At 51.0% G+C, this 25,608-nt stretch overlaps 1 protein-coding gene across 5 annotated transcripts in view; it reads right to left on the bottom strand.

Moving 5' to 3' along the window:
- Fgfr1 (fibroblast growth factor receptor 1) overlaps positions 1–19,766 on the bottom strand; it is a 59,343-nt gene extending 39,577 nt beyond the window's left edge. For 2 of the 5 annotated variants that reach the window (XM_059244550.1, XM_059244551.1), the window contains exons 1-2: positions 19,182–19,765; positions 6,379–6,557 (exon numbers count right to left, since the gene is read on the bottom strand). In XM_059244550.1, coding sequence (XP_059100533.1) covers positions 6,379–6,469 — 91 coding nt within the window. In that variant the 5' untranslated portion in view covers positions 6,470–6,557; positions 19,182–19,765. Of the gene's footprint in view, positions 1–6,378; positions 6,558–19,181 lie in introns of all 5 variants that reach the window. The other 3 variants (XM_059244553.1, XM_059244554.1, XM_059244552.1) reach the window with 2 other exon arrangements.
- Between the last annotated feature and the right edge of the window lie 5,842 nt (positions 19,767–25,608).

The following is a 25,608-nucleotide window of genomic DNA, read 5'->3' as shown; positions in this document are numbered from 1 at the left end:
GCCCTGCTCGGTGTGAGGACAGCAGGGACCTTGTGGGAAGCAGAAAAGAGACACTGGTGTTTAACCGAAGCCTGGGTCAGGGGCTGGGGGAGGGCAGGTGCCCACCGCTCTACTTACTGGTAGCAGAGCCATGAAGAGGGCCCAGGAGACCGTTTTTTTTTTTTTTTTTTTTTTCCTTACTAGTCACACCTTAAGTGGACAGTCAGCAAAATGAAAGTCAGAGGCCGCCCAGACTCCAAAAGGTTTCCCCTAAGGCAGGGCTTCTCAACCTTTCTAATGCTGCGACCCTTGAACACAGTTCCTCATGTTGGGGTGACACACACACCCCCAACCATAAAATAATTTTGTCGTTACTTCATAACTTTAATTTCTGCTACGGTTATGGATTTTTTTTTTTTTTTCTTTTTTTGGTTTTTCAAGACAGGGTTTCTCTGTGTAGCTTTGCGCCTTTAGTCCAGGCTGGCCTTGAACTCACAGAGATCCGCCTGGCTCTGCCTCCCGAGTGCTGGGATTAAAGGCGTGCGCCACCACCGCCCGGCCCGGTTATGGATCTTAATGTAAACATCTGATATGCAAACCCTGTCGGGGTCAAACCCTGTCGGGGTCACGACCCACAGGTTGAGAGCCTAAGGGAATGACTTGGAGTTTGTCCCCGGGGCCCTTAGAAGCCCAGGTAAGGCAGTTCACTTTTCAGCTAACTTACTTGAAACCCAGAGAAGAGGGATAGGGTAGGGTAGGCAGGCAAAAAAAAAAAAAACAAAAACAGTCTTCGAGAGGAGTCTGGGTATGGCCATCCTCTAGAAGCAGAGGGCAGCTGAGCAAAACGCCAAGAAGAGAGAGAGCAGCTGGGTCTCCTCTCCCTGTCAGGGGACAAAGAGTTGTCTCATTTCCAGGTTCCCTGGAAGAGGGAAGTAAAGGTGTTGTGCAGGGGAAGGAGACCAGACTTTCCAATAGCCTAGAGGAATGAGGCCCTGTGAAAACAGGACCTAGCTGCTGGCCAGGCTCTCTGACCCTGCCCTCACCCCTTGGATAATGATTCCCCAGATAACACCGCGTCCCCGAGGCCACCCATTACAGCCCAGAGTCATCCTGCTCCTGGTTGACAGGACTTGCCCCTGGCGGAGGCCCTGCTGACCCACTCTGTGCCGCCGCTGAGGCACACTCCTGCAGGATCCAGCTCCCTCCGGTTCTGCCCTCCCCACAGGTAGTCAGTCCCAGACACCAGGTGACCGAACCCTGGCTTGATTCTTTCTAAGGGCTCCCTCCCCAGCCCCCACCAGCGACCGGGCAAGTCCTCCTCCTCCGGACAACCATTTGTTCTTTCTCCCCTGAGAAATTCCTCCTCCTCCTCCTCCTCCTCCTCCCTGACTTCGGGGAGTGGCTGGCAAAGCCGGAGTGGAAAATCAGTGAGGCTAATGGTGTAGCAATGCAGGAGCTTGAGCCAAGAACACAGCCTTGGGCGGCTCTGCTGCCCCGGGCCTTGCTGCTGAGCAGGCCGCGTGAGTGCCCTCACATTCTCCCACAGGCCGAGCCCGGCCCTGCCACCACCCACCGGCCTCCACGAGCAAGCACCTTTCAGAGGCACTGGGCACCCACCTCAGGGGAGAGGGGGTGCGACGAGGTGTGTGTGTGTGTGTGTGACAAGGTAGGTCCTTCAGCTTAGGACACACCTCAGACTTCACAGACCTAAAGCTTGCACCCTCCATTGAGGGGGTGGGGTGGAGGTGTGTGTAGGGGTGGAGGGGTGATGGGGGGAGTCATTCAACACCTTTTGCTTCATATAATTCCCCTTCGCCTTCTGAGATCCTCTACCATCCAGTGTGAGAGTGTGTTAGAAACAAACAGGGTCTTTTCACAAGAAATTTTACTGGGGGTGGGGTGCGGTCAGGGTGTATCCCCAAGTGTTCCTGGCCAGCTATGTGACACTGTTCCCCAGTCCACACCAACAAGCTAAAAGTAGCAGGACTACAGCGTGCCTATCAGCGAAACGCTCTGATACCTAGCTAGGCTCCCGGGCAGCTCGGCTGAAATGGACACCCTCTAGGACCAAAGGTAGCTCAGGACCCCTGGTGGGGTGGGCGTGGGAGGGCTACCAGGGAACTGCGACTGAGGCCTGGGGGGTGTGGGGTGTGGGGTGTGTGGACGGCAGATTCTGGCAGCCTCTGCCTCTCCCCATAGGCACAGGTTTCTGCAGAACAAGGACAAAGCCCCGCTTTGTGGGACACAGGCGGCCTGCAGCCAGCAACAGAGCTGAGCAGCTTTTCCATTAAACGTAACCTCTCCTCCCTGCAAAGCAGCCACCAGACCCCTCAAATCTGAGTGGGTGGGAGGAACTGTAAAGCCTCCGCCATTAAAACCGCTTATGAGTTGCAGGTTTCTGTGGATGAAGGAAAAGTGTCTCAAGACTAGAGGTCCTCCCACTCCTGGCTCCTTCTAGGGTGCTCAGGAAAAAGGGAAGGAAAGGCCACCACTCCCAACCACCACAAGTGGCCTTGCAAAGTTTTGGACACAGCCACTCACTGATTCCCTCAGGTCCTGTTCTCAGAGAAAAATACGTGGAAACAGGCTTCCTCAAGCTCCAGTCTCCTAAAGTGGTTCTTATCTTTTGAAAGAGGGTATTCTGCCCCTGGGCCTGTGTCCCGGTTTCATTTTACCCACAAACCTCAAAGCCCCATCTGAAACAGACTTAGACTCGGTAATATGGCAGCAAAAGGGAGAAGGAAGGAGAGGGAGAGAGAAGGGAGGGAGGCTGGTTTTCCTGGAACCCTTATTAAATCAACTTTGTAAGGACAGCCAGAAACTGCAGGCCTCCCAGATCCCCCAGGGGCGTTTGCAGAGACTGCCAGGATTGCCTTTGGTCAGGGGAGGGGCTGCCAGCTCCTCTCCCCCTTCCCCCCAAAGCCTTTCCAAAGCTCTCAGTGGAAGCAAGGTTTGGGATGGTTTGTTTTCAACTTCTGAACCAATCTTTTTCACATAGACAGCAATTGTTTTTGAAGACAATACCAGCATTACTTAATAATAATCAGCATGGCCAAGACTACAATATGCTGCATGTCTGTGTTCCAAAAGAGTTTACACAGCACGGGAGAGAAACTATTCCTGTGACATCACAGTTATGGTGGTTCTCATGTTCTGACAAAAAGCCCCCCCCCCCTCCTTCCCGCCGCCCAGGAGCAGGGTGTGGTGGCATAAACTTTTAATCCCAGCATTCGGAGGCTGAGGCAGGTGGATCTCTGTGCGGTCCAGGCCAGCCTGGTCTACATAGTAAGTTCCAGGACAGCCAGAGCTACACAGTGAGACTCTGTCACAAAGGAAATAAGAAAAGAAATGAAATAATACAATGACCCATGTGGGCATCACAGGTGAATAGATTCATAGTCACCATAAAATTATATTCATTACATGAAATCCTAGAACAAGCAAAACTAATGTATGGTAACAGGAAGCAAGTTGGAGACCACAAGGAGCACGGGAAACGCTTTTGGAATGACAAACTGATGATCAATCTCTTGACCTGGGTGGTAGTTACCTAGGATAGTGTAGCACTTACGAAAACACACTGAATTACCTGTCTAAAATTGGCACATTTTATACTACATAAATTATACTCCAATTAACTGACTTCAGTCTTGACTACTGTACAGCCCAGGAGTTCTTCCCGACTTCTCCAACTCCTCCTTCTATTCCAAGAACCATTTCTGTACCAGGCAGCGGCGGCGGGGCACGCCTTTAATCTCAGCACTCGGGAGACAGAGGCAGGCGGATCTCTTGAGGCCAGCCTGGTCTACAGAGCGAGTTTCAGAACAGCCAGGGCTACACAGAGAAACCCTATGTTGAAAAGAACAAAAACCAACCAAACAAAGACCTTCCGTCCCCTAGCTCCAACTGCCATGGCTGCATGGCCTCTGCTTCCTTTCCAACGCTGGGCCGACTCAGCGGCTTCGATGACCCTTCCCCTCCACTTCTCCAACTCCTTACGTGAAGACCTTCCAGAAAACTGCCTGCCTGCCTACAAGTGCCTGGGACACGGTCTGAACTGCTTGCTTTCCTTTCTTGGGCTGCAAAGAGTTTATTAGAGAAAGGAGGAGGGAGAAGGAGAGGCTGAGGAGGAGGAGGAGGTAGAGGCTGAGGAGGAGGAGGAAAAGGAGAAGAGGAAAGGGAAGGAGTAGTGGGTAGAAGAGGGGTTGGCAGCCAACCACCCATGGAATCTATTTCTAGAATGCCATTACGATCCCTGGTTCCCTGTCTCATTCCCTCTGACTGACACTCAACACAACCCTTCTATCTTGTCTGTGGGATAACAGTGGCAGGATGAAAATAGCAACTCCCACTTTACATGGAAGTGTCTTATCTGTATTACGACGCCGAAGCCTTCAGGAGTGTTTCCATTTTAATGATTTGTCGCAGAATGCAAACCAGTTTTCTGAAAACTGGATCGTGTCAGTAAACGTCCAATTCCTCAGCAAGGATCACTTCAATACACTAAGTCCCTCAGCGAGATGTAAGCCTTCCGAATGCCGGCCGAATCCAGTTTTTCCAGGTGTTACTTTCCACAGTTGCTTACTCAGTGAGCAATACCACTGTCCATACTTCGTAAGCCTCCTGACGACATAGCTCACTCATTCTGCTCCACCTTCAATGCCCTTTATTAACCCCCTTGGGGACCTGTACCTTGGTACCCTAAGGTAAGATTAACAGGGTAAACACCTGTAATCCCAGCACTCAGAAGGCTGTGACAAGAGGGTCATGAGACCAGCCAGGACTACCCAGCAAGATCCTATGTCAAAAACAAAAAGATAAAAGATCCCTATTTTCTTTTTTCTTTTGAGACAGAATCTCTCTATGTAGAACCGGCTGACCATACAGGCCAAACCGGCGTCAGATTCAGAGATCTGCCTCCAAGTAGCATTGGGATTAAAGGCATGTACCCTCGTGGGCAGGAGGACCCCGACTTTCTAGACGCACCTCAGTTCTGTGCATGACATTCCCATTGCATTCTCTTACAAGTCCACTGTGTACACAGCTTAACTACAGTCAGCTAGGGGCTGGAGAGATGGCTCAGCAGTTATGAGCACTGGCTGCCCTTGCAGAGGGAAGTGGGTTCCCAGCACCCATATGGCGGCTCACAATCATTCTTAACCCCAGTTCCAGGGGATCCATGAGTCCTCTTCTGGTCTCTGTGGGCACCAAGGATACATGTAGCCCACGTATATACATGCAGGCAGAAGACTCAAGTACATAAAATAAAAATAAATAAATCTTCAATAAATAAATACAGTCCGCTTCCTATTTATTGCCTCTGCACCGCTTGATGATAACCTCCCTGTAGGTGGAGAGGTTCTTCTCCCTTGCTTTGACCTCCCAGTGTGTTCTGGCTCATTTATGTCTTTGGTTCAGCTACCGATTGCAACACAGAACAACATTCCTATTTCAGCCACGGTACCATCCAGAAAGTCTCACACTCTTCCCTGGCCCTCTCTCACCGCCATCTGTACACACAGGCTCCCCCACTGGTCATTAAACAGGTCCCTGACAGCTTAAAAGAACGGCCCTGTGAACACGGCCGCCATCGTCACATGCACGCCAAAGCCTGTGACCCACTCTGTGCCAGCCTTCTCTGTGACCAGCCCCTAACTCTCAAGCCACACTGCCTGTTGACAGCAGAGACATCCCAATGTTTCTCCTCTAGCTCCCTCAGAAGCCATCAGGTATCTTACGAGCAGGAACAACCCCTTGGGGACTTAGAACACACCACAGGCCAGGGGGGCCTCATAAGGCTCCCGTGCCCCATCATGCCTCCTGGTTCCCAGTCTCCTCCAAGTCCCCCAAGCAGGCCACCTCCAAAGCAAACTGTTCATCAAACCCCTAAACAAGAACTGGGTGACAGAGTCCAAAAAGACATGTGTTCATGACTGCTCATTCTATAAGAAGATGCATCTCCGGAACAGCTTTCTGGAAGCCAGAGGCCAATTATCAAGTTCTTCTTATGCTAGAATGTCTCCTCTAAATCTATATTCATGACACTCTTCCCCACCGCAACACTCCCCTTTTTATGATCACCTGAGTTGAAGACCTAATTACATTGTTTCCCCAGAAAAAAACAAACAAAAAACAAAACAACAACAACAAAAAAAACCCATAAACATATCCCGAGTACCTCACCTCTGGCAAGTGGACGGCACCAGTCTTCATGATCTCTGCCTCTGACAAGCCCTCTCGTATACATAACCAAGCCCAAATCAACCCAGGTGTTTTAGGCATCTCCCCAACCGGAAGGGAGCCCTTTGCTCCTCCAAGGAGAACATCTTCCCAGCAGCCCCCATCCCCCTCTGTTTCCTCAGCTCAGGGGTCCAGCTGACCCTCAGCCTGGTGTCTTACCTTGTTCAGGCAAGGTCGGGGCTGGCCTGGCCATGCAGAGTGTGGCTGTGACCAGCACAGCCCAGAAGAGGAGGCACCTCCAGCTCCACATCCCAGTGCTGCGCTTAGAGGTCGGGGACAAGGCTCCACACCTCCATGGATACTCCACCTTGAGCTTGATCCGCCTTCTCAAGCTGTCTCTGGGGAAAGAAACAGCAGCTGTGATAGAAGTTGGGGATGGGGAGGGGGGGGCAAGGAGAAGAAGAAAGTGCATCATGTCCATGGTCAACCTGCCCAGAAGGATGCTTGAAATAACTAAGTGCTTTTTAAGGTGCAAAGGGAATCAAGCCTATCCCAACATCGGATCAGAGGTAACAGGCTTTTAAGTTTATAATGCAGTTTGACCCCCAGTGGGGCGCTTTGGGGGAGGTGATAAGCTCTTTAAAAGATAGACCCTCATGGGAGGTTTTAAGCCAGTTGGGCACACGCCCTTGGAGAAGATTATAGAAATCCAGTCTCACATCCCTCCTCACCCTTTCTGTTCCTGGCCATGAGTACATGGACAGCCCCAAGCAAGCCCCGAAGATTCTTTTTCATCCCACCATCAGGTGTGCCCAAAAGCAACCTGTCAACCATAGACTGAAACCCATAAAACCTTTTCTCTTTCTAACTTGATGACCTCGGGCATTTTGTTAGAGTGATGGGAAGCTGGATTCCACCCTTCAATTCCTCAACTATGTTTTGAATACAGACTAAGTTGCCGAGCTGGCTGGGACTGTCCACCACGAAGTCCTTCCAGATAAAAGCCTCGCTCATTAATGGGAGGAAGTGAAGGACCTCATGAAAGTCCCCAAGAGCCATATTGTGAGCAAGGGCATGGAAAAAGTGTTGTGCAGTTTCAGGTCCCAAGGACTTTCAGCGATGTGGGTTATTGTCAACATGGCCAAGTCCGAGAACCACATCACATACAAGCAGTATGTCATGGAAATGGCACCAGGAAACCCCAGTCACAAAGCTGGGTGCAATGGAGCACTCCTGTAGTCCCAGCACTTGGGACGGAGGCAGGCAGATCTCTGAGTTCAAGGCCAGTCTGCTCAGAAAGTTCCAGGACAGCAGGGATACACAGAGAAACCCTGTCTCAACACCCTGCCCCCCAAAAGAAACCCCAGTCACAAAGATATGAATCTCTCAAGATGCAGGCACACAATACAAAGGCAATGAGAGGCTATTAAGGGCCTTCTGAAGCTAGGGAGGTTAAGCGGAAGATGCCGAAGAATCCTAACCACAAGGCAGACTTGCTTTCGTCGCCCACTCCAAGCTTGGGAATCAGATGTGCAGCTACATGGCCAAGGGTTGCCAGCTGTGCGAACCAAAGGCCCAAACAAGGCTGAGGCTGCAGCTGCAGCTGCAGCTCAGGCCCAGGCTTCAGTTCGAGCTCCGGCTCAGGATCCCAAAGGTGTCTAAGACCCTGTAAAAGCCAATATGAAAGCAGACGGACCAGTGTGACCGCCCCTCCACCTCAATCCCAGCCACACATGCACTCTTTGTAATGGTTGCTGTCCTGTGCAAATTTAAAAAACAAAACAAAACAAAGCAGATCCTTCCTCAAGTTTAAGTATTGTGCAATCATTTCAAGAGACAAGGATCTGATGACTCCCCCAGGCACAAGACTTCATTCCATCCGGGACTAACCAATTCGTCTGGTGAGAGGCAGAGAGGTAAAGAGTCGGGGAACAAGTCAAGAAACAGAAGGCATGATGGGAGGCGGTGCACACCTTTAATCCCAGCACTGGAGAGGCAGGCAGATCTTTCTAAGTTCAAGGCCAGCCTGGTCTACACAGTGAGTTCCAGAACAGCCAAGGCTATGTACAAGAAAAGAAAGAAAACAGAAAAAGGAGGTAAGTAGGTCACACAGAATATGGAGACCCTGCTAAATCTCCATGGACAACATGCAAGAAGATGCTAGAAGAAGCCTTTTTTTTTTTTCCCCCACCATGGATGGAATCCAAGACTCTTCACAGGCTAAGCAAGTGCTCTACCCCAGAGATCCATCCCCAGCTCTCCAGGTCTTTCTTTGTGCCTCTAAAACATCAAGAGTCACAGGCACCTCCAGTCTGACCTGCCTCCCTCCCGGAGATCGCACGCGTCACCACGACTTAGGGTGAAGACAGAGCAGGACACTGGGAGGTGGATCCAGCTACCTGAGGTTGGATGGTGATGGTTGATGTCTGACAACCATGAGTGGTGGGGGATGAGGGCCCTCCACACAGTCAGGCACAGTCAAGGACTTTGCAGCCCTTGCTAAAGCCCTTGACAATTCCCGGGCTTATGATGGCGATTTACTTTTGATATTTTATTTTATTTTGGTTTTTTTCGAGACAGGGTTTCTCTGTGTAGCTTTGCGCCTTTCCTGGAACTCACTCTGCAGCCCAGGCTGGCCTCGAACTCACAGAGATCCGCCTGCCTCTGCCTCCCGAGTGCTGGGATTAAAGGCGTGCGCCGCCACCGCCAGGCCTTATGTTTTTGACATTTCAAATGTTTTCTCTACTATTGCTGCAAGTGTGCATGTGAGGGCGTGACTGTGTCTGTCACAGCACACGTGCAAAAGTCAGAGGACGACTCCACGATGTCGACCCTCTCCTGCCTTTACAGGGGTTGTGGGGACTGAACTCACACTGGCAGGCAGCCATCTTTCCCTGATGAACCATCTCACTGGCCCTGTGGTGGTAAAATTTAAAACAACTTCCTAGGGTCCTAAAGAAGAGATAATCGACGGCAAAACGTCTACCAAGTGACAAGAACTTACTGGGCACTAGGTGTGGGGGTAACCATCTCTGTCTTCCAGGGTTTTTTTTTTTCTGTCCTCCAAGGCTCCAGGAAACCATCTAAACTATTCAGAGACTCGGCCTCCGGAACATGTCCTAATGTGGTGTGAGCCCTACCTCCGCCTCTCCAGTGAGTCAGTGCTGACTGGCAGAAAACCCCTGAATTCTTGGCCAGCAGAACATGTATGCGCTACCACTAGCTGTCTCCAAAGGCTTACTAAAAAAAAATTAATAATTTCAAACCAAAAGTGAAGTAAATATTTCTCTTCTGTTTTTTTTTTCCCCCTGAATTTAGGAAATGGACTAGAAATGGAAGGAATATTTACTGAATACTCTGTGGACTCTACACAAGTAAAATACATTTATAACTATAAAACTTTCTGTAGTCCCCCTTTCTGTTTCTAAGGGATAGTACTAGTCTCTACTAAGAGAGGAAGAAACTGAGGGTCCAAGAACTTAAATACTAAGCGGGGCAGTGGTGGCACACACCTTTAATCCCAACACTCAGGAGGCAGAGGAAGGTCAATCTCTGTGAGTTCGAGGCCAGCCTGGTCTACAAAGCAAGTTCCAAGACAGTCAGGGCTGTTAACACAGAAAAACCCTGTCTTGGGGGGAGGAGGGAGGAGAAGACGGGACTTAAGTACTTTTCCCAGGGAAATGGAGCTGTTTGTAACACTAGGACTTGATCCCCGGGCCTGGGGGATATTAATTCAGGATGGGAAAATGCAAATAATTTGGCCACACCTACCTGAGATCCAGCTCAGAGGAAGAATGGCCGCCTAGCATATGGGAGGCCCTGAGTTCATCCCCAACACAGAAAATAAAAAAACAAAAACTAGCTCTCCACCTGATGCAGACACTAGAGAAACCAAGGGGATAAGGACAAATGCAAGCTAATACTGGAAATTACAAGTTCCTGATTCTGTTTCTTTGGTGGGCAGAAAGACCGTTAAGAACAAATTCCTCAGGGCCCTTCAGGACCCAGGGTCAGGCACAATCTCAGGCCAGTACAGAAGTAACACTCACCCAAAGGCGCCTCTAAACCCACATCTCACATTCCAAAGATACGTCTAATCAGTATACGCCTGTTATCTGGAAGGTACACTTGACAAAAAACCTGAGTCCCACAGTAACCCTGACTACTAAATCTTTAGTATCAACAAAGGGTGGATGGGAGGAGGTGGTGTCATCGTGCGGTGATTGATTAGACTGCTGCAGAGGGCAGCTTCCACCTGTCACCCTGTCCCCTGAGATGTTCACCCACCTACCTCCTCCTAGGTATTTAGCCTATCTCCCTCCGTCCCCAGTGATGAATGTACTTCAGACATTTCAGACTTCTGGCACCTTCTCTCTGACTCATTTCCAAAAGAGGTAGAAGAGTTCCTCATGCCTCTCCCTCTCCCACCCTCTGGGCCTCAAACTGCATAACAAAAGGATGCTATAGACCCTCGGCCTCCTGGTACCAGCTCCGGGAATGAACAGGTTGCTAGGTACATGCACCTGGATGTATCTGTAGAGCTCTGCCCACCTGTAGAGCCTTCAGTGACACAAACCACAAATCCAAATGCTGTTTGGAATCCTAGAGACGGACACCTTAGCCCTTGGGAATCGCCTCCTTCCTTCATTGATTGACAGATGGGACCTGTAGCCTTGCTGGTGTACACAGCAGTTTCCCCGAAGTGCTACATCTGTTTCCCCACCAGTCTCCTCCACTATCAGTTGAGGCCCCCAGAATTCAAAGCCCAATTTGCCTAGACAAAGAAGTCTTAAAGAGAGGGCAATGAGGAGACCACACGACCTCAGTTTTCATACTTGTGGGAAGGCTAAAATATTCGTCCTGAAGACATCCGGGTGGTTATACAGACCAAATGGACAGGGTGAAAGAAGCTGAGTGTGTCTCTTGTAAAGTACTTACGCAACAGAAGTTTCAGTGCCTCTAGTGGGAAGCCGGGGCCTGGAATACTTGGCCTTGGCACTTCAAATTCTAAAGATATAAAGAGTCTATTAACACCAAATCTCTTTGTCTAAAAATGATGCAAGAAAACTGGCTGATGCGTTCAGGGCCAAGTATTATTATCACCATCGTCTTCCTCCTCCTCCTCTTCTTTCTCTTAAGGATTTTATTTATATGAAGGCGCTCGTATGCATGTGCGTGCGTGTGCGTGTGCGTGTGCGTGTGTGTGTGCATGCACCACATTTGTATGGGTGCCCAAGGAGTCCAGAAGAGAGGCCATGAGATCCCCTGTTGCTACAGTAACAGGAGGTTATGAACCACCTGACATTGGTCCTGGGAATGGAACTCTGGTCCTCCTGAAGAATGGCGAGATCTCTTAACAGCTGAGCCATCTCTGGCTCCTGGGTCTTCATCTCCCTGTTTTCTAGAGAAGGCGGTCAATGGACGGTCCCATTTATGACCCTGCCACCCTGGGACAGTCAGCTTCCCACCTGAAGGAGACCAGAACATCTGTCTTGTAAGGAGGCAGCACAGCGAAGAGCCTGCTCTCTCCAGCACTAGTCTGACAGAAGAAATAATAATGAACTTGCATTTAGAAAAATCATTTTCAGAATGATGTATGTGTACGTTTTGCATGCTTGTCTGTCTGTCTGTGTACCATGGGTGTGCCTGCAGCGGCCAGAAGAGAGCTTCAGATCCCCCTGAAACTGGAGGTAGAGATTGTGAGCCACCATGTGGGGGTGCTGGGAACCAGACCCAGATGCTCTGAGAGAGGTAGCGCTCTTCACCACTGAGCCATCTTTCCAGACCCCAAACTCCTTGTGTTTCGAGTCACCCCTTGACAACACTCTCCTATAGAACATACTTCCCCCCTCCCCACACTCCATCTTCACATCCTCAGCACTCTAGACTCAGTTGGCAAATCTGGTGACTCCTGGCCACGTGCAGCTGTTGAGCTATTGAAATATGGCTCCTGCCAACTGGGGTGCGCTAGAAGTGAAAAACAGAAACTGTTTGTGAACGTCTCGCAGGGGGAAAAAATGTAAAATATCTTACCATTTTTTTTTTTTATATTGGGGCCAGGTACAACGTGTACTTCAGCACGCTTGAAGCACTGAGCTCAACTGCCAGCACTCCCAAATTTCTTATATTGATGACGTGCAAAGGACGATATTTCAGAAATGACAATAATATAATGAAATACTAAAACGCAATATGAATACAATGTACTCTCTCTCTCTTTTTTTTTTTTTTGTTTTTTTCGAGACAGGGTTTCTCTGTGTAGCTTTGGAGCCTGTCCTGGAACTCACTCTGTAGACCAGGCTGGCCTCGAACTCACAGAGATCCGCCTGGCTCTGCCTCCCAATTAAAGGCGTGCGCCACCACCGCCCGGCCAAATGTACTCTTAAAACCCAAACAAGTAAAAGTGGATGTCACCTGTTTCTTCTCACATACTTCCAAATGAGGATGCTATCACCCCGAAACTGAAGGAGGCTCCCACAGTATTTGCAGATCTGTACAAGTGCCCCTCTTCCACAACAAGGCCAGGTTCAACCGAATCAGTGAACCCCATCTCACAAAGCTCTGCTTCCACAGGCCGCCTAGCGCCTCAGCCCTGTCCCTCCGATTTCCCAATAAACTACCAGACCTTTTCCCATGGTGCTTACGTCACCTTCCTGGACGACTAATACTCATGTTCCCCACCCTCTTCTCTCCCCGAGTATGCTGGCTAGTTTTATGCCAACTTGACACAAGCTCGAGTCATTCTGGAAGAGGGAACCTCAACTGAGAAAACCCCCACCAGAGTGGCCTGGGGGCCAGCCCGTGATGTCTTTTCTTGATTGATGATGACTGATGGAGGGCCCAGCTCACAGTGGGCAGTGCCACCCCTGGCCCGGTGCTCCTGGGTGCTATAAGAAAGAAAGCAGGCTGAGTGAGCCACGGGGAGCAAGCCAGTGAGCAGCGCCCCTCCAAGGCTTCGTCAGTTCCTGATGGCAGGTTCCTGCCCTGTTTGAATTCCTGTCCATGACTTCCCTCCACAATGGACAGTTTCCTGGAAGCGTAAGCTGAAATGAACCCTTTCCTCTCCATGTTACTTTTGGTCGTGGTGTTTCCTCACAGCCACGGAGAGCAAGACAAACCCTGACAAAGACATCAAGAAACTGCAGGCTTCTGTGGAGCAGGACCGGCTTCTGAGCGCCTTTCCCAATACCCTCGGCCCTCAGCATGTACATAGGGCATACATGCTAGAAAGGAGGAAAGGGAGGCTGAAGAGAAACACACCCGGGCCTAGGATCCTCTTTGTGAAACGTCTGGAACCATGCATGTTTCAGGATTAGAAGTTGTTCGGGTTCTAGAATATTTGGATAGGCTTTGCCAGGAAAGATCCAAACGTAAGATCCAAACGTCTTACAGTCTGAAACTCTTTGACTGCCGACATGACATGAGTGAGCATCTGGGAGTCTAGGTTTCTCAACCTGTATATTCGTAAAGAGAAAAGATGAGATTATCGGGGGGGGGGGGGGGGGGGGGCCACAGCCGGTTCCCTGTGCTAACCAGCCACACTCTAGTCTAAACACCACCACTAGAGAAATGTCCTAAACATATGGAGGCCCCAGAATTGAGGACTGTGGTACGGAAGTATGAATCCCTCTAGATGGGGATAAGACAGAGGTAACTTCTCCCTCACATCACTTTAATAAACATTTTTAAATGCTAGGGTAGTTTTGCTTACAAAATTGTAACTGCTACAAAAGAAATGCTAATTACGGGGCTGGAGATGACTCAGCTGGCTGCTGGCGATGAGGACCATGGTTCAGTTCTAGTGAGCTGGGTTCTGAGTTCTGGGACACGTGTTCATACTCAGACACACGCTTACACACATAGATAAAAATAAAATAAAGGGAAATGCTACTTGCTTGTGTGTGTGTGTGTGTTTTATGAAGAAGTTCGGTTTATTAAAAATAGTTTCAGCACGGGGATTAAGAGAAGGAAACAGGGCTTCCAGAAAGGAGGACACACCCAGGAGTATGGCTGTGGTTCCTCCAAGACCAAGTGACCGGGTTGATTTTTCATCTCTGTGAAAAAGTATCCAAATGACTGGCAACAAGGCTGGGGGGTTAGCTCAGGAGTAAAACTGCTGGCCTAGCAAGTACAAGGCCCTGGGTTCAGTACCCAACACCGCTAAAACAAAACAAATTCCTGTGTATGTGTGTGCGCGTGAGTGTGAGTGTGAGTGTGAGTGTGAGTGTGTGTGTGTGTATTCACACACATGAAAAGTATCAAGAAATCTTTTATATGGAAAATTATTAATAGCTGTATGGGGCACACGTGTGTGTATCATCTCACTCACACTCAAGAGGCCGAGACGGGAGTATCTCAAGTTGGAGGCCAGCCTGGCCCTATGTGAGAACCAGACTCAAAAACAAACATGGGCTGGGGAGATAGCTCAAGAGTTTCGAGCACTTGCTGCTCTTGAAGATCTGGGTCCAGTTCCCAGCACCACAGGGTGACTCATAACCCCCTATGACTCCAGTTTCGGGGGATCTAAACATCCTCTTCTGAACTCCTCAGTGACCAGAAGTGCAGGTGGTACACATACATACATGTAGACAAACACTCATACACATAAAATAAATACATCTGAAAACAAACAAACAAACAAAACCCGGTAACAAAAATACAGCAAGCGAAACAATGTAGGAGGCTTAGCTGTGGAGACAGGACACACGCGTGCAGTGCTGCCATATTCTTGGAATCCCTTACCCAGGTGAACATTTTATTTCCAGGCTTGGTGGGAGGAGGGGTGCCCACAAGTGAGGTGTCTTCCTGGAGGGTGCTAGTAAGTAAAGAATTCCTATTTAAGGACAGTGCAGATTTGAGGGGGGAAACAAATATTCCATCCCCTATGAGGTATTTGAGTCTCTGGAATCACCAGCACCTTCTCTAAAGATCCACATCTGGACTCCCGGGTACATTTAGTTAGACCTCTTCCAGAGCCCTGGGAAGGAGAAATGCAAGACCGAGTTTCCCAAGAGGAAATTAAACTCCTCTTAAGTGATGACAGCAAGGTTTTTTCAGAGCAAGACGTCAGAGTCAATTCTCACTTCTTTTCCTCCTGCGGCACAGGCCCCGACTTTCCAGGGAGGAAACGGGGGTCCACTGGGGGGGGGCCTCCCAGGGCCCATACTGGCTTCGAACTCAGCATGTAGGATGGCCTTGAACTCCTGACCTGTATACGTCCCTCCAGAGGGCAGGGACGACAAGTGATACTGCATTCTCTCAGAAACTCTTCAATAGTCATTTGGATGAAAGAGATCACAAAAATTGGAGGAAAGAAAGGGCCATTGGGGTCAGCAAGACAGCCCAGCAGGTGAGGGAGGGGGCCCTCTGAACCCGCATGCAAGGAGAGAACCAAGTTCTCTTTCTTTCTTTTTCTTTTTTTTTTTTTTTCTGGTTTTCCGAGACAGGGTTTCTCTGTGTAGCTTTGCACCTTTCCTGGAACTCACTTGGTAGCCCAGGCCGGCCTCAAACTCACAGAGATCCGCCTGGCTCTGCCTCCTGAGTGCTGGGATTAAAGGCGTGCGCCACCACCGCCCGGCTCTTTTTTTTTAAGAAGATTTTCTTTTCAATTACCCATATATGTGTGTGGATATGTACATGCCAGTGCAGGTATCTACCGAGACAGTAGATTTCCTGTGAACTGTCTGATGTGCGTGCTGGAACTGAACCCAAATCCTCTGGAAGAGCAGCCAGTGCTTCCCCCACCCCCACCCCCCCCCTCCCCAGACAGGGTTTCTCTGTGTAGCCTTGGCTGTCCTGGAACTCGCTCTGTAGAGCTGGCCTTGAACCCAGGGAGATCCACCTGCCTCTGCTTCCTGAGTGCTGGGATTAAAGGTGTGCATCACCGCTGCCCGGCTGCAGTCATTAACTGCTGAGCTATCCCTCCAGCCCCCAAAACCAGTTCTTGCAATCTACTCTCTGATAGCCTCTGGAGCATGGTGGCACCCATGTGCACACACAGAAATGAGCAAACAAATGAAATTTTAAGAACTAAAAAAAAAAAAAAAATGAAAGAGAAGGGCCTTCGGAGACACTAGCTGCTTGCTAGTTCTCACGAACAAATCTTTTAAGAGTCTTGCATCAGGCCAATATCACAAGTAAGCCAAAAAGCAGATCGCTAACAGCAAAGTCTACAGATTGTCTTTGGTCCCCAAGGTTCTGGAGTCTGCCTACCCAATGCTCCACTCAACTTCCTCACCTGGAGTCCATCCTGAATACAGCTAGCCCTGGTTTAGGGCGCCCGTCTGCATTCTAATCTTCTCTTGTAAGGAGCCGGCGATGGCATCTGTGATGCCCCTCTGTTCCTTCCGCTCCTTAGCTTCACTTGCTGTTTAAAGGGTACCACAGGGAACTGAACCTTCCAACACGCTTCGCGGCCTGAGGCCAAGGAAAACAACACTCTAAGACGACACCTTGGAACCAAGGAAAGCAATGCCTACATAGCTCCAACCTCCCCTTGTGAAAACACCCTTGAAGCTGGCATTGGAAGTACACATGGCTCTCCATCCATGGCCCCTCACTGAAAAGCTGGCACTCCGTTATGTGACTAAGAGTAAATGCAACATATTTCAAGTAGCTTGTCACCGATGAAAGGCCATAACTGTCCCGGCTGCCGCCAAGCCCCAGAAAGCGTCTCAGTCCCCAAACACTCAGCACTGAGGGGTCAGCAGGGTCTCGGGAGTGCGTCCCAACTGGGGAAATACATAAACAGGCCATTAGGGAGGGAGTGGAGCCACCAGGACAGTTGGCGGGTATTAGTTGAGCTGGCCGGCCTTAGGTCACGGAAAGGAAGGGACACCACCCCAGCGTGGGGGTAATTGGCCAGACCATGGCCGGTCCCAGGGGCCCCGCTACTTAGCTTTAAAACAAGCCTCAGAGAAACCCAGAGCCTGGCCAAGAGAGGAAAACAGGCACTTTCTGCTCAACCATCTCGGGGCAATGGATCTACAATTTAGATACTATTCCAAAAAAAGCACTGGTCCGGAGGTGCAAAGACCAGGGTACATCTGTGAAGGAAACAGTCACCTTAATTACCATGTCTAGAGAAAGTGCGATTTCATTACAGCCTCCAAAACTACCGCCCCAAGGAGGAAACCAGAGAAGTGTTTTCAATTTAAAAGACTGGAGAAGGTGAGAGGCACCAATTCTCCCCACCCTGCCGCCAACTTTGGACCCTTTGGACACTTTGCTGCCCCCGCCCCCGAAAAGAGTATTGCAAAAAAAAAAAAAAGTGGACATTCCATCCCTAGCCCTGAAGTCATTGTTTAAACAGCCAAACACTCCATTTTAAGTTTCCGAGGGCTGCAACCCAAGGAACTCACTGAAAACACGAGGTGCCTCTGGCTGCCATAGCACCGGCCGCCGCCCGCACCCTGCTTGCTCCCGCATCGAGGACGGAGCCCCGAGATAGGTGGGCTCGCAGTGATCACACGGGACAGACGCTCCAGCTATAATTAAAGGGCGAGGCGATGCTTTGGTTCCAGTACACGTCAAGGCCTATTTTGGCCCAGACCCACCGACAAGGGCCACCTCTTGCAAGCAAGGCGCTCCCAAGTGGGTCCAGGGAACTGTGGCTGCATCTCCCAAGATGATTCTTCGGCACAAGCCCCGCCACCCATCGCTTGCCACCAGCAGGAGAGACAAGTGTGGAGGAATCCAAAATCACTTGAGACCCACAACTTTCTTTTTCTCTTCCAACCCAAAGCCTCCTCTCCACATCTCAAATTTTAAGGGGGGGTGGTGGTGGTGGTGGAAAGGACTAGTGGAAGAATCTCAGTTTTAATTTAGGAGGGGGAGGGGGAGGAAGAGGGATGTTTAATAATGTGGCTGCGGTGTACCCGTGTAGGGTGAAACGGAACCAGATGCGGCAGCTACATCTGGAAATGGGGGGTTGGGTAGGGGAGAAAAACGCCATCGAAATGCTTTGCAAATGAGTTAATAGCTTCTAGGCCCAGAAAGAGAGAACTCCTCCTGCACTCCCAAGGTGTCCTGCTGCTTCACTGGGGGTAAATGTCTATTACAAACTCCACTATTTTAAAAAAAGAGTCAGTAAATTCCTCCAAAAATATGGGTACTCGCCTGTCTCATGCCGCTGGCGACACCACTGGAGGAGGCGCGGGAAGCACGGAGAGGGGGTCTGGGCCAGAGAAGCAACAAGCGGCAGCGGAGGGCTCCGCACCGGACCAGCCCTCCTCCCTTCCCCCACTTCCCAGAACGATCCTGACCCCGCGGCCCCCTCCCCTTCTCCAGATCCCTTCCGAAGTCCTCTAGTTCTAAGACTTAAGCAGAACATCATCACCACCACCACCCCTCGGAAAGGGGGAGATCTTTGCTCGTTCTCCGCTAAAGCCGATTCAGCCATTTGGTGACGACACCTCCTTCAAACCTATTCCAAGACAAGCTGGCTTTCCCCGCCACTTCCTTCCCTCCATCAAGCCCCCAACCCAGACCCCAGACTTGCCCGGACGTGGAAAAACACTTGAAAAAGATCCCAGATGTGGGGTGGTGCGCTCAAAAGCCACCACCGGCTGAATCGGGGTGAATCCTCACAAGAGGACCAAAAGAGATGGAGTGTACACACACACACACACACACACACACACACACACACACACACACACTCCACCTCGCAGTTCACTCCCGCCCTCCTCCCCAGTCCGGGAACCCACGGCCTCCGCCGTCTTTTCCCCCCCGGGGCCGGGAGGGTCGGAGTCAGGACTTGGAGCGTTGCAGCTGCCTCGCCAGCTCCGGAGCGCGAGTTGGCGGAAAAGTTGGGCAGCGGGCAGCAGCCGCGGGCCCCGCGCGGGGAGGGGGCGCAGGCGGCGACGCTGGCCGAGGGAGGAGGGACAGGGGCGCCGGGGAGGGAGTGGAGCTGGGGAGGAGGGGGGGGATCGGAGGAGGGAGGCGCGGGCTGCGGCGGGCTAAGCGCGGGGGCCGCTCGGGACGCCCAGCCAGCCGGCTCTGCGGACGCCGGCGACTCTTACCTCACTTGGCGCTGCGGTCCCGCCTCTGGAGAGCTCGCTGTGGCGCGGCGGGTGTCTGTGTCTTGCGCTCCAGCCGGTCGTCTCCGGGCTCCGTTCAGGTCCTGGCGGGGTCGCGGGAGCTCCCCGGCCGAGGCACGACTCCCGGCGGCACTCGGAGCCCGGCGCCTCCAGCCCGGGCGGGAACAATGGAGCCGAAGCTGGTGCCCCGGAGGCGGGGCGGGGGGGAGGGCTCGGGTCCGCCGCCGGGGGTCCCCAGATCGTGCGCCCCCAGCTCTCCAGAACGCGGCGGCGGCGGCTGCTCACGCTTCTGGCAGCCCGGGTTCCATCGCCCCTTCCGGGGGGGTGCCACGGCGTGCAACTGACTGCAGCACTGGTGTGGTGCGCCCCTGGGACCCGGAGAAAAGTCCTCCGGCTCCGCTGCTTTTCCAGCTGCGGCGCGCGCTCGCGGCCGGGAAAGGCGAGGTCGCCGCAATGCGCTAAGCACAGGGTCCGTCTAGTCCGGACGTTGCGGCCCAGCTCCCTGCGCAGCCCGGGTCCTCGGCACGCAGCGACTGCACCGGCGTCCCGGCTCCGGTTCGGCGCCACCCGCTGCCGAGGGCCCCGCAACGGTACCCGCAGGAGCGCTCCGAGCGCTGTGCGCCGGCGAGGCGCGAGGGCTCGCTCTCTCACTCCCACCCGGCGCTAGTCCCACCTCCTCCTCCTCCCCCTACAGATGCCTGCTGGGCCTTGTAGTTCCCAAGCCCCAGCCCGGGAGAAACCCGGAGCAGGGCAGAGCTGCTTTACAGTTTGGTCTGGCTTGAGTATCGCCTGGAGGGCGCCGGAATTTCAGGCCATGAATAAATCAGAAATTTGGGGATGGGAGTATGTGTGTGGGGTGAGTGGGGGGCGGGAAGGGACGGGGGACTGGCACTCTTAGTCTTGAAGCTGTACTTGGCAACTCGGTCTTCCGTTATCCGTGTGTCTTGGGGAATGAGTTTGGTGCTCTAAATCTCAGTTTTCCATCTGTAAAAGGGAGATAACAATACACACAAAGTGGAGGTAGAAATAGGACCCTCACATGGCTCACAGTAAATACAAGTTGTTTTTATTGATGGATGAGTCGGTCTTCCCCCTCAGACCCTTTCCTTGGATCTCAACTTTCCCCAGCCACATAATTTAGGTTTTGTGGTTCACTCTGGAATGGACCCTGCAAATTCTACAGTGCCGTTCTTGGTAGCCTCAGAAATCAACAGCTTTCAATGAATGCTCAGGAAGCAAGCAAGAAACGAGTGGTGTAGGAGAGGAGGGGTTTTGTTTGTTTTGTTCTTGTTTTTTTTTTTGTTTTTGTTTTTTTTTGTTTTTTGTTTTTTTTTGTTTTTTTTTGTTTTTTTTTTTTTTGCTGAGGAATTAACCAGAGCCAACCCAGAGACCCTACAGTGTGCTACTATGGCCCTCAATGAAAATGGCTGAAATGCCCTTCCTACCAGATCCATCCACAGAGCGGTTAATCTGTAGTTCTTTAATCCAATGGGCATGAATCCTGTTGGGGATGTTGAAAAATATAATACTTGGTCCGGCTTGCACATGCGGAATCGTGATATCCCCATGAAGCAGGCTAAGAATTGTAAGACACTTGGGAGGGTCTTTACTTGACCTGCAGGAACTCAGTTTCCAGCACCGAACAAGGCAAAAGTGAAGTTGCACACCAGCCATCCTAGTCCTGGGAAGGTGGCGGATCAGAGGCTCAAGGTCGTCGTTGGCTGTATAGGGATTGAGAAGACAGCCTGTGCTGGAGACCCTGTCTCAAACAAAAGGGAAAATGGACTGGGGTGCAGCTTAATTGGGAGACAGAGTTTTGATTCCAGCACCACCCTAAACCTGAGTGGGTGGTAGAAGCCTGTGGACTTGTTGCATAGCAATGAGGGGTCCGGGAGGAGGGACTCTGCAAATTTTCCTAAGGGTTCATGGTGACTGCGATGTGTCATCTCGTTCGGGGGACCACTGGAAGGGTGGGAAGTCCGCCACACTGTGAAGAATTCTTCCACCACTCAAAGACTTTGGACATGTCGTGCATCTGATAAAAATCAAGTCAGAGGTGTCCCTATGGGTCTCCCCCATGAGAGTCAGACTGAGTAATGAGTGTCAGTGCACCAAAAGGGTGACGCAAGTCAAAAGCCACTGTGAGAACTGTTCCCTCGGGAACCCATCAACAGAGGGAGCGGTGACAGCTGGAATACCAAACTCTCTGGCTATTCCCTCCGCATTGGACAGTTTTCTATGTGACCACTAGATGACAAAACAGTAAACTATATGATATTATCACATTTATGTCCAGTGGAGGGGAAGAAGGGCTGGAGTTTATTGATGTATTGACTTTCAGGGTTTTGTTGTTGTTGTTGTTTGTTTTGGTTATTTTGAGAGGTAGTCTTATGCTGTAGCCCAGGACAGCCTGAAACTCACTCACTATGTAGCCTCAAACTCAACTCAATTGTCCAACCTTTGCCTCTGAGTTATAAGCCACCAGCATGCCTAGCGAAGCTGGATGGTTAGCTCAGTGGTAGGTCCTGTGCTTAGCTTATACAACCACCTGGGTTCAAACTGGGGGAGAGGGAGGCGCAGAGAGAACACGTTTACTGAGTGCCTAGAAGGTAAACATTCGGTAAGTACTTTCTGAGCAAATGAATAATCAAAAACTAAATAAAAGGCAGAAAGGACAGCCAATATTTAAGGGTTATTACCCCTATAAGCATATCCGGGCACTGTTCAGCCCCTCAGCTCCTAGTCAGGCCCCATTTATCCCCTCACAGAAGCTGCCCAACAGCCTTCTCTGCCACCCCAGGCACCTGGAGATGCTGCTGCCCCCTGCTCTGTCTACTGATTTAACGTAAGTTTTGCTAGTTTTCTTCCTGCTTGGTTGTTTCTCTCCAGCAAGCTTCTACACTGTCCTGGGGCAGTGTTTTCAACAGTGCATCTCACCTCTCTGAAGAGATTTTTCTTGAGATATGTACAACGGTTGTTTGGGGCCTGGCTGCATGTGAGAAACTTACCAGAGGAAGATACCTACCACTTGAGGTAATGATAGGGAAGGTGAGTCACCGAAATGCAGACCTAAGGGCCCACCATCCTTCCGCCTTGTCCCTACGGACGGACGGTATGTTGCACTTCATTTCAGTAGTTCTTCTGATAAAGATCTCTATTCACTTAGACAAGATCTTACTATGACTTCTACACCAACCTCCCCCGAAGTAGGGATTCAGGACTGCACCACCAAGTCCTTCTAAAACAAGAGGTTTTTTAATACAGCCTTGGGCTGGGGATTTGGCTCAGTGACATGCTTGCCTGGGAGAGTTCTCGCTCCCTTGGCTCCTCTCTCTCTCTCTCTCTCTCTCTCTCTCTCTCTCTCTCTCTCTCTCTCTCCTCTGTGTTTTATATAATTAAATTTATTAAAAAATATTATAATAATTTTATAATCCAGTCCTTTTAATTTTGATTTCTTTTGGAACATCTGAAGAGCATGTAGAAGCTAGAAGTTGGAAAATATGCCCTTGCTGTAACCAGAAAAAAAAAAAAAAAGATCCACGTGCCTATTTAGCGTTGAGGTGCAGAGTTTGGCACCATTAATGCGATTCCTCTATAGATTTAGGGGAATGGGAATCAAAACGAGTAGTCAACTTGCTAGCTGTCTGTCGGTCCACCTGCTCTCCCGGAAACAGCTAGAGAGGCTGGACTGGAAGGTGACAGGCCCAGAGGAGGCAGTAGTGTCCCCAGATCCAGCCAGGGCGGCTGCTTTTCTCTCTGAAGCATTGCTGGGGGGGGGGAGGTCTGCGACACTCCCGCCCACGACACTCCCGCCCGGCTCTTTGCAGAGCCCCAGACCCTCGCAGGAGCCGACGCTGCTCAGGGACGCCGCAGGCCACAGGGTGGGGCAACGGCGGCGGCCCCGGGCCTGCACGGAGGGCGAGGGCGCCTGGCAGTTGTCTCTTTACCGGGAAACGTAATCTTCCCTCCGAGATAACAAAGAGCTGGGAGGGTCAGGAAGGGTTGGTAGGCCCCTCGCCTGGCCAGTAGGTCGGCAGAGGGGGAGACAAAGGCCCTTGCGCTCTAGGACCAGAGATAACCAGGGGGCCTGCAGCTTCTGGGGTCTGTGGGAGGAGGTGGGGGGATGCGGAATACAAGTGGGGAGCTCTCCCCAAAGCCCCGGCTGCCTTCTTTGTTTTGGAACACCGCTGCAGATCCTTCCCTCTGCGGTTCTAGCAGGAAGGCAGGAATTCTACAGCAGGGCTCTCTCTCGGAGCTGTTAACTCGGAAATCGAGCGTGCCCACTGGGGCCGAGCGAGCAACCCCTCCTGCTCCGGCCATCAGTGCTTCCTGGTTGGGAGAGATGAAGCAGAGGCTCCAGGTCCCGGTGTGATTCCCCTCCTCGCCCCCCTCCCGCCCCTCCCCCGCCCCAGCCCAGCCCGCTGGAGTCCTTGGAAGGCTGGGAACCGGCCAGGCTAGCTGGGACAGCCATCGCAGGAGGAGATGCCAGAGCTGGGGACCGCCTTGGCCTTCCGTTAAAGTGGCTGGTTCACAAGTCCTGGGGAGCCCCTGGCCTTCTGTAAAGTGTCTGGTTCACAGGCCCTAGATAGCAGGTGGGCCGCTTGTGCCTTTTGCCCCGGGCTCCTGGAGTTAGGGACAGCAGCCAGCTACCATCTGGCCGCCATTTGGTGACCCCTGGCTGTTCCTAGCGCAGCATCAGTGAGTGAATGAAGGGGGTGGAGGGGGGGGGAGTGTCTTGTTTGGCATGATGTTTTTGTAAATAACTTTCGGTTCGTTTTATATGCTGAGAGTGGGAAAAGGAGCTGCCACATTCATTTCTCTGGGGCCCCGAGGAGGACATTGGTGTGTCAGGCTCTGCTGGGCACAGCCTCTTAAGAGAACAGATTAGGAAAGGCGATGCCTGCACCTTGAAAGATAATAGACACTGATCGAGCACCCAGACTTGCCTGGAATGATGAAGGCTATCAGGCCCAGAGATATATGGAAGGATGGGTTAGGGCGACATTGGGTCAGTTTTGAGTGTCGGTTCCGAATTTGCCATTCCCTTCTGCAAGTGTGATTGTGGCCAATTTCCTTCTGTTCGTTCGTTCTCTGATGGTACCTTGAAGATTCCAAGAGCAATTCTTAATATTATTGAAAGGATTAAATGAGATACTACAACAATGCACCTGGGCATGATGCCTAGGACATTGTAGGTGCAGCATAAATACGGGCCATTGTTATGACGTTGGACCAGGAACTTTGTTTCGGCCCAGGCCATCTCTTTTGCAGCCTAGTTTCTAGCTTCTGTGCGACTTTACTATCCACTCTGTACCTCTCTGCCTGCTTGAAATTCCTTTCCTCTAACCCCAGCTTCAGAAAAGGATATTTTTTCCACTCTTACTCCCCTCCTTTTTGGCACCCCAAGATAAGCAGCCCCGCTTTGTTAGGGGTCTTGCTGTGACACAAGAAGAAAACAGAAACATGTATGGAAAAGCAAATCTGAAGAACCTTGGTCTCTGGTCTAACTCTCCAAGTCCCTTCAGGACGCCAGCTGAAGGCGAGTTGGTCTTTTGCCCTGTGTTTTCCTTCAGGACACTCTGAAGTTTCCCTTCCTCCAGCTCACAAACCTTTCCCACCTAAAGCCAACAATTCATCTAAGGCCTGGAGACGCGAGAGATGACAGAGCAAACACTTTGCATTTCTGAGAAGCCCCAGGGTGGGTGGGTAGGTGGAGGTGGGGGTGTTTCTAAGGCTTCTGCTCTTCCTAGGGACAAAGATCAAAGATTCAGGGTTAGACAGAGACCCTTGGGGAGTGAACTTTGAAGTGGATTCCATCCAAGTTGCAAACAATTTCTGCTAGGTGGGTAAGAACTTTTGGTGATATCAGGAGAGGTTGAGCTAAAAAAAAAAAAAAAAAAAAATAGGCGATGGAGCTGAAGATAACAGTAGAGCAGTTACCTAGCATGCTCTAGTCCTGGGTTCATTCCCCAGCATTACATAAACAGGGGATCTCCAACACCAAGTAAATGGAGCATGCTTGTAATCCAACACTCAGGACATAGAGTAGGGAGGATCAGTAGTCCTGGGTTATCCTCCTGCCTGGGTGAGTTTGAGGCCAGCATGATGCCCTGTCTTTAAAGGGGTGAGGGACAAAAGAAAGAAAAAGAAAACAAAGCATCTGGCCCCAATAATCTTTTTGGTGAGATTATCACATACTAATAAAGGCCAGAAGAGGGTGTTGGATTCCTTGGATCTAGACTTTCAGGCAGTTGTGAGCTGCCTGACAGGGGTGCTGGGAACAGAACTTGAATTCTCGGGAGGAGGGTATTGGTGAAATTATTAAGGCCACTCCACGTAGTTAAAAGGAGATTTATTTAATGGCGTAACTTACAAATTAAGGGATAGGTAGGTCGCGGGGTCTGGGGAA

This window comes from Peromyscus eremicus, chromosome 17 (assembly GCF_949786415.1).
Source record: "Peromyscus eremicus chromosome 17, PerEre_H2_v1, whole genome shotgun sequence".
In the NCBI taxonomy this organism is placed as follows: domain Eukaryota; kingdom Metazoa; phylum Chordata; class Mammalia; order Rodentia; family Cricetidae; genus Peromyscus; species Peromyscus eremicus.
The sequence above is the reverse complement of the archived record's forward strand: the minus strand, read 5'-3'. Positions and strand labels throughout refer to the sequence as shown.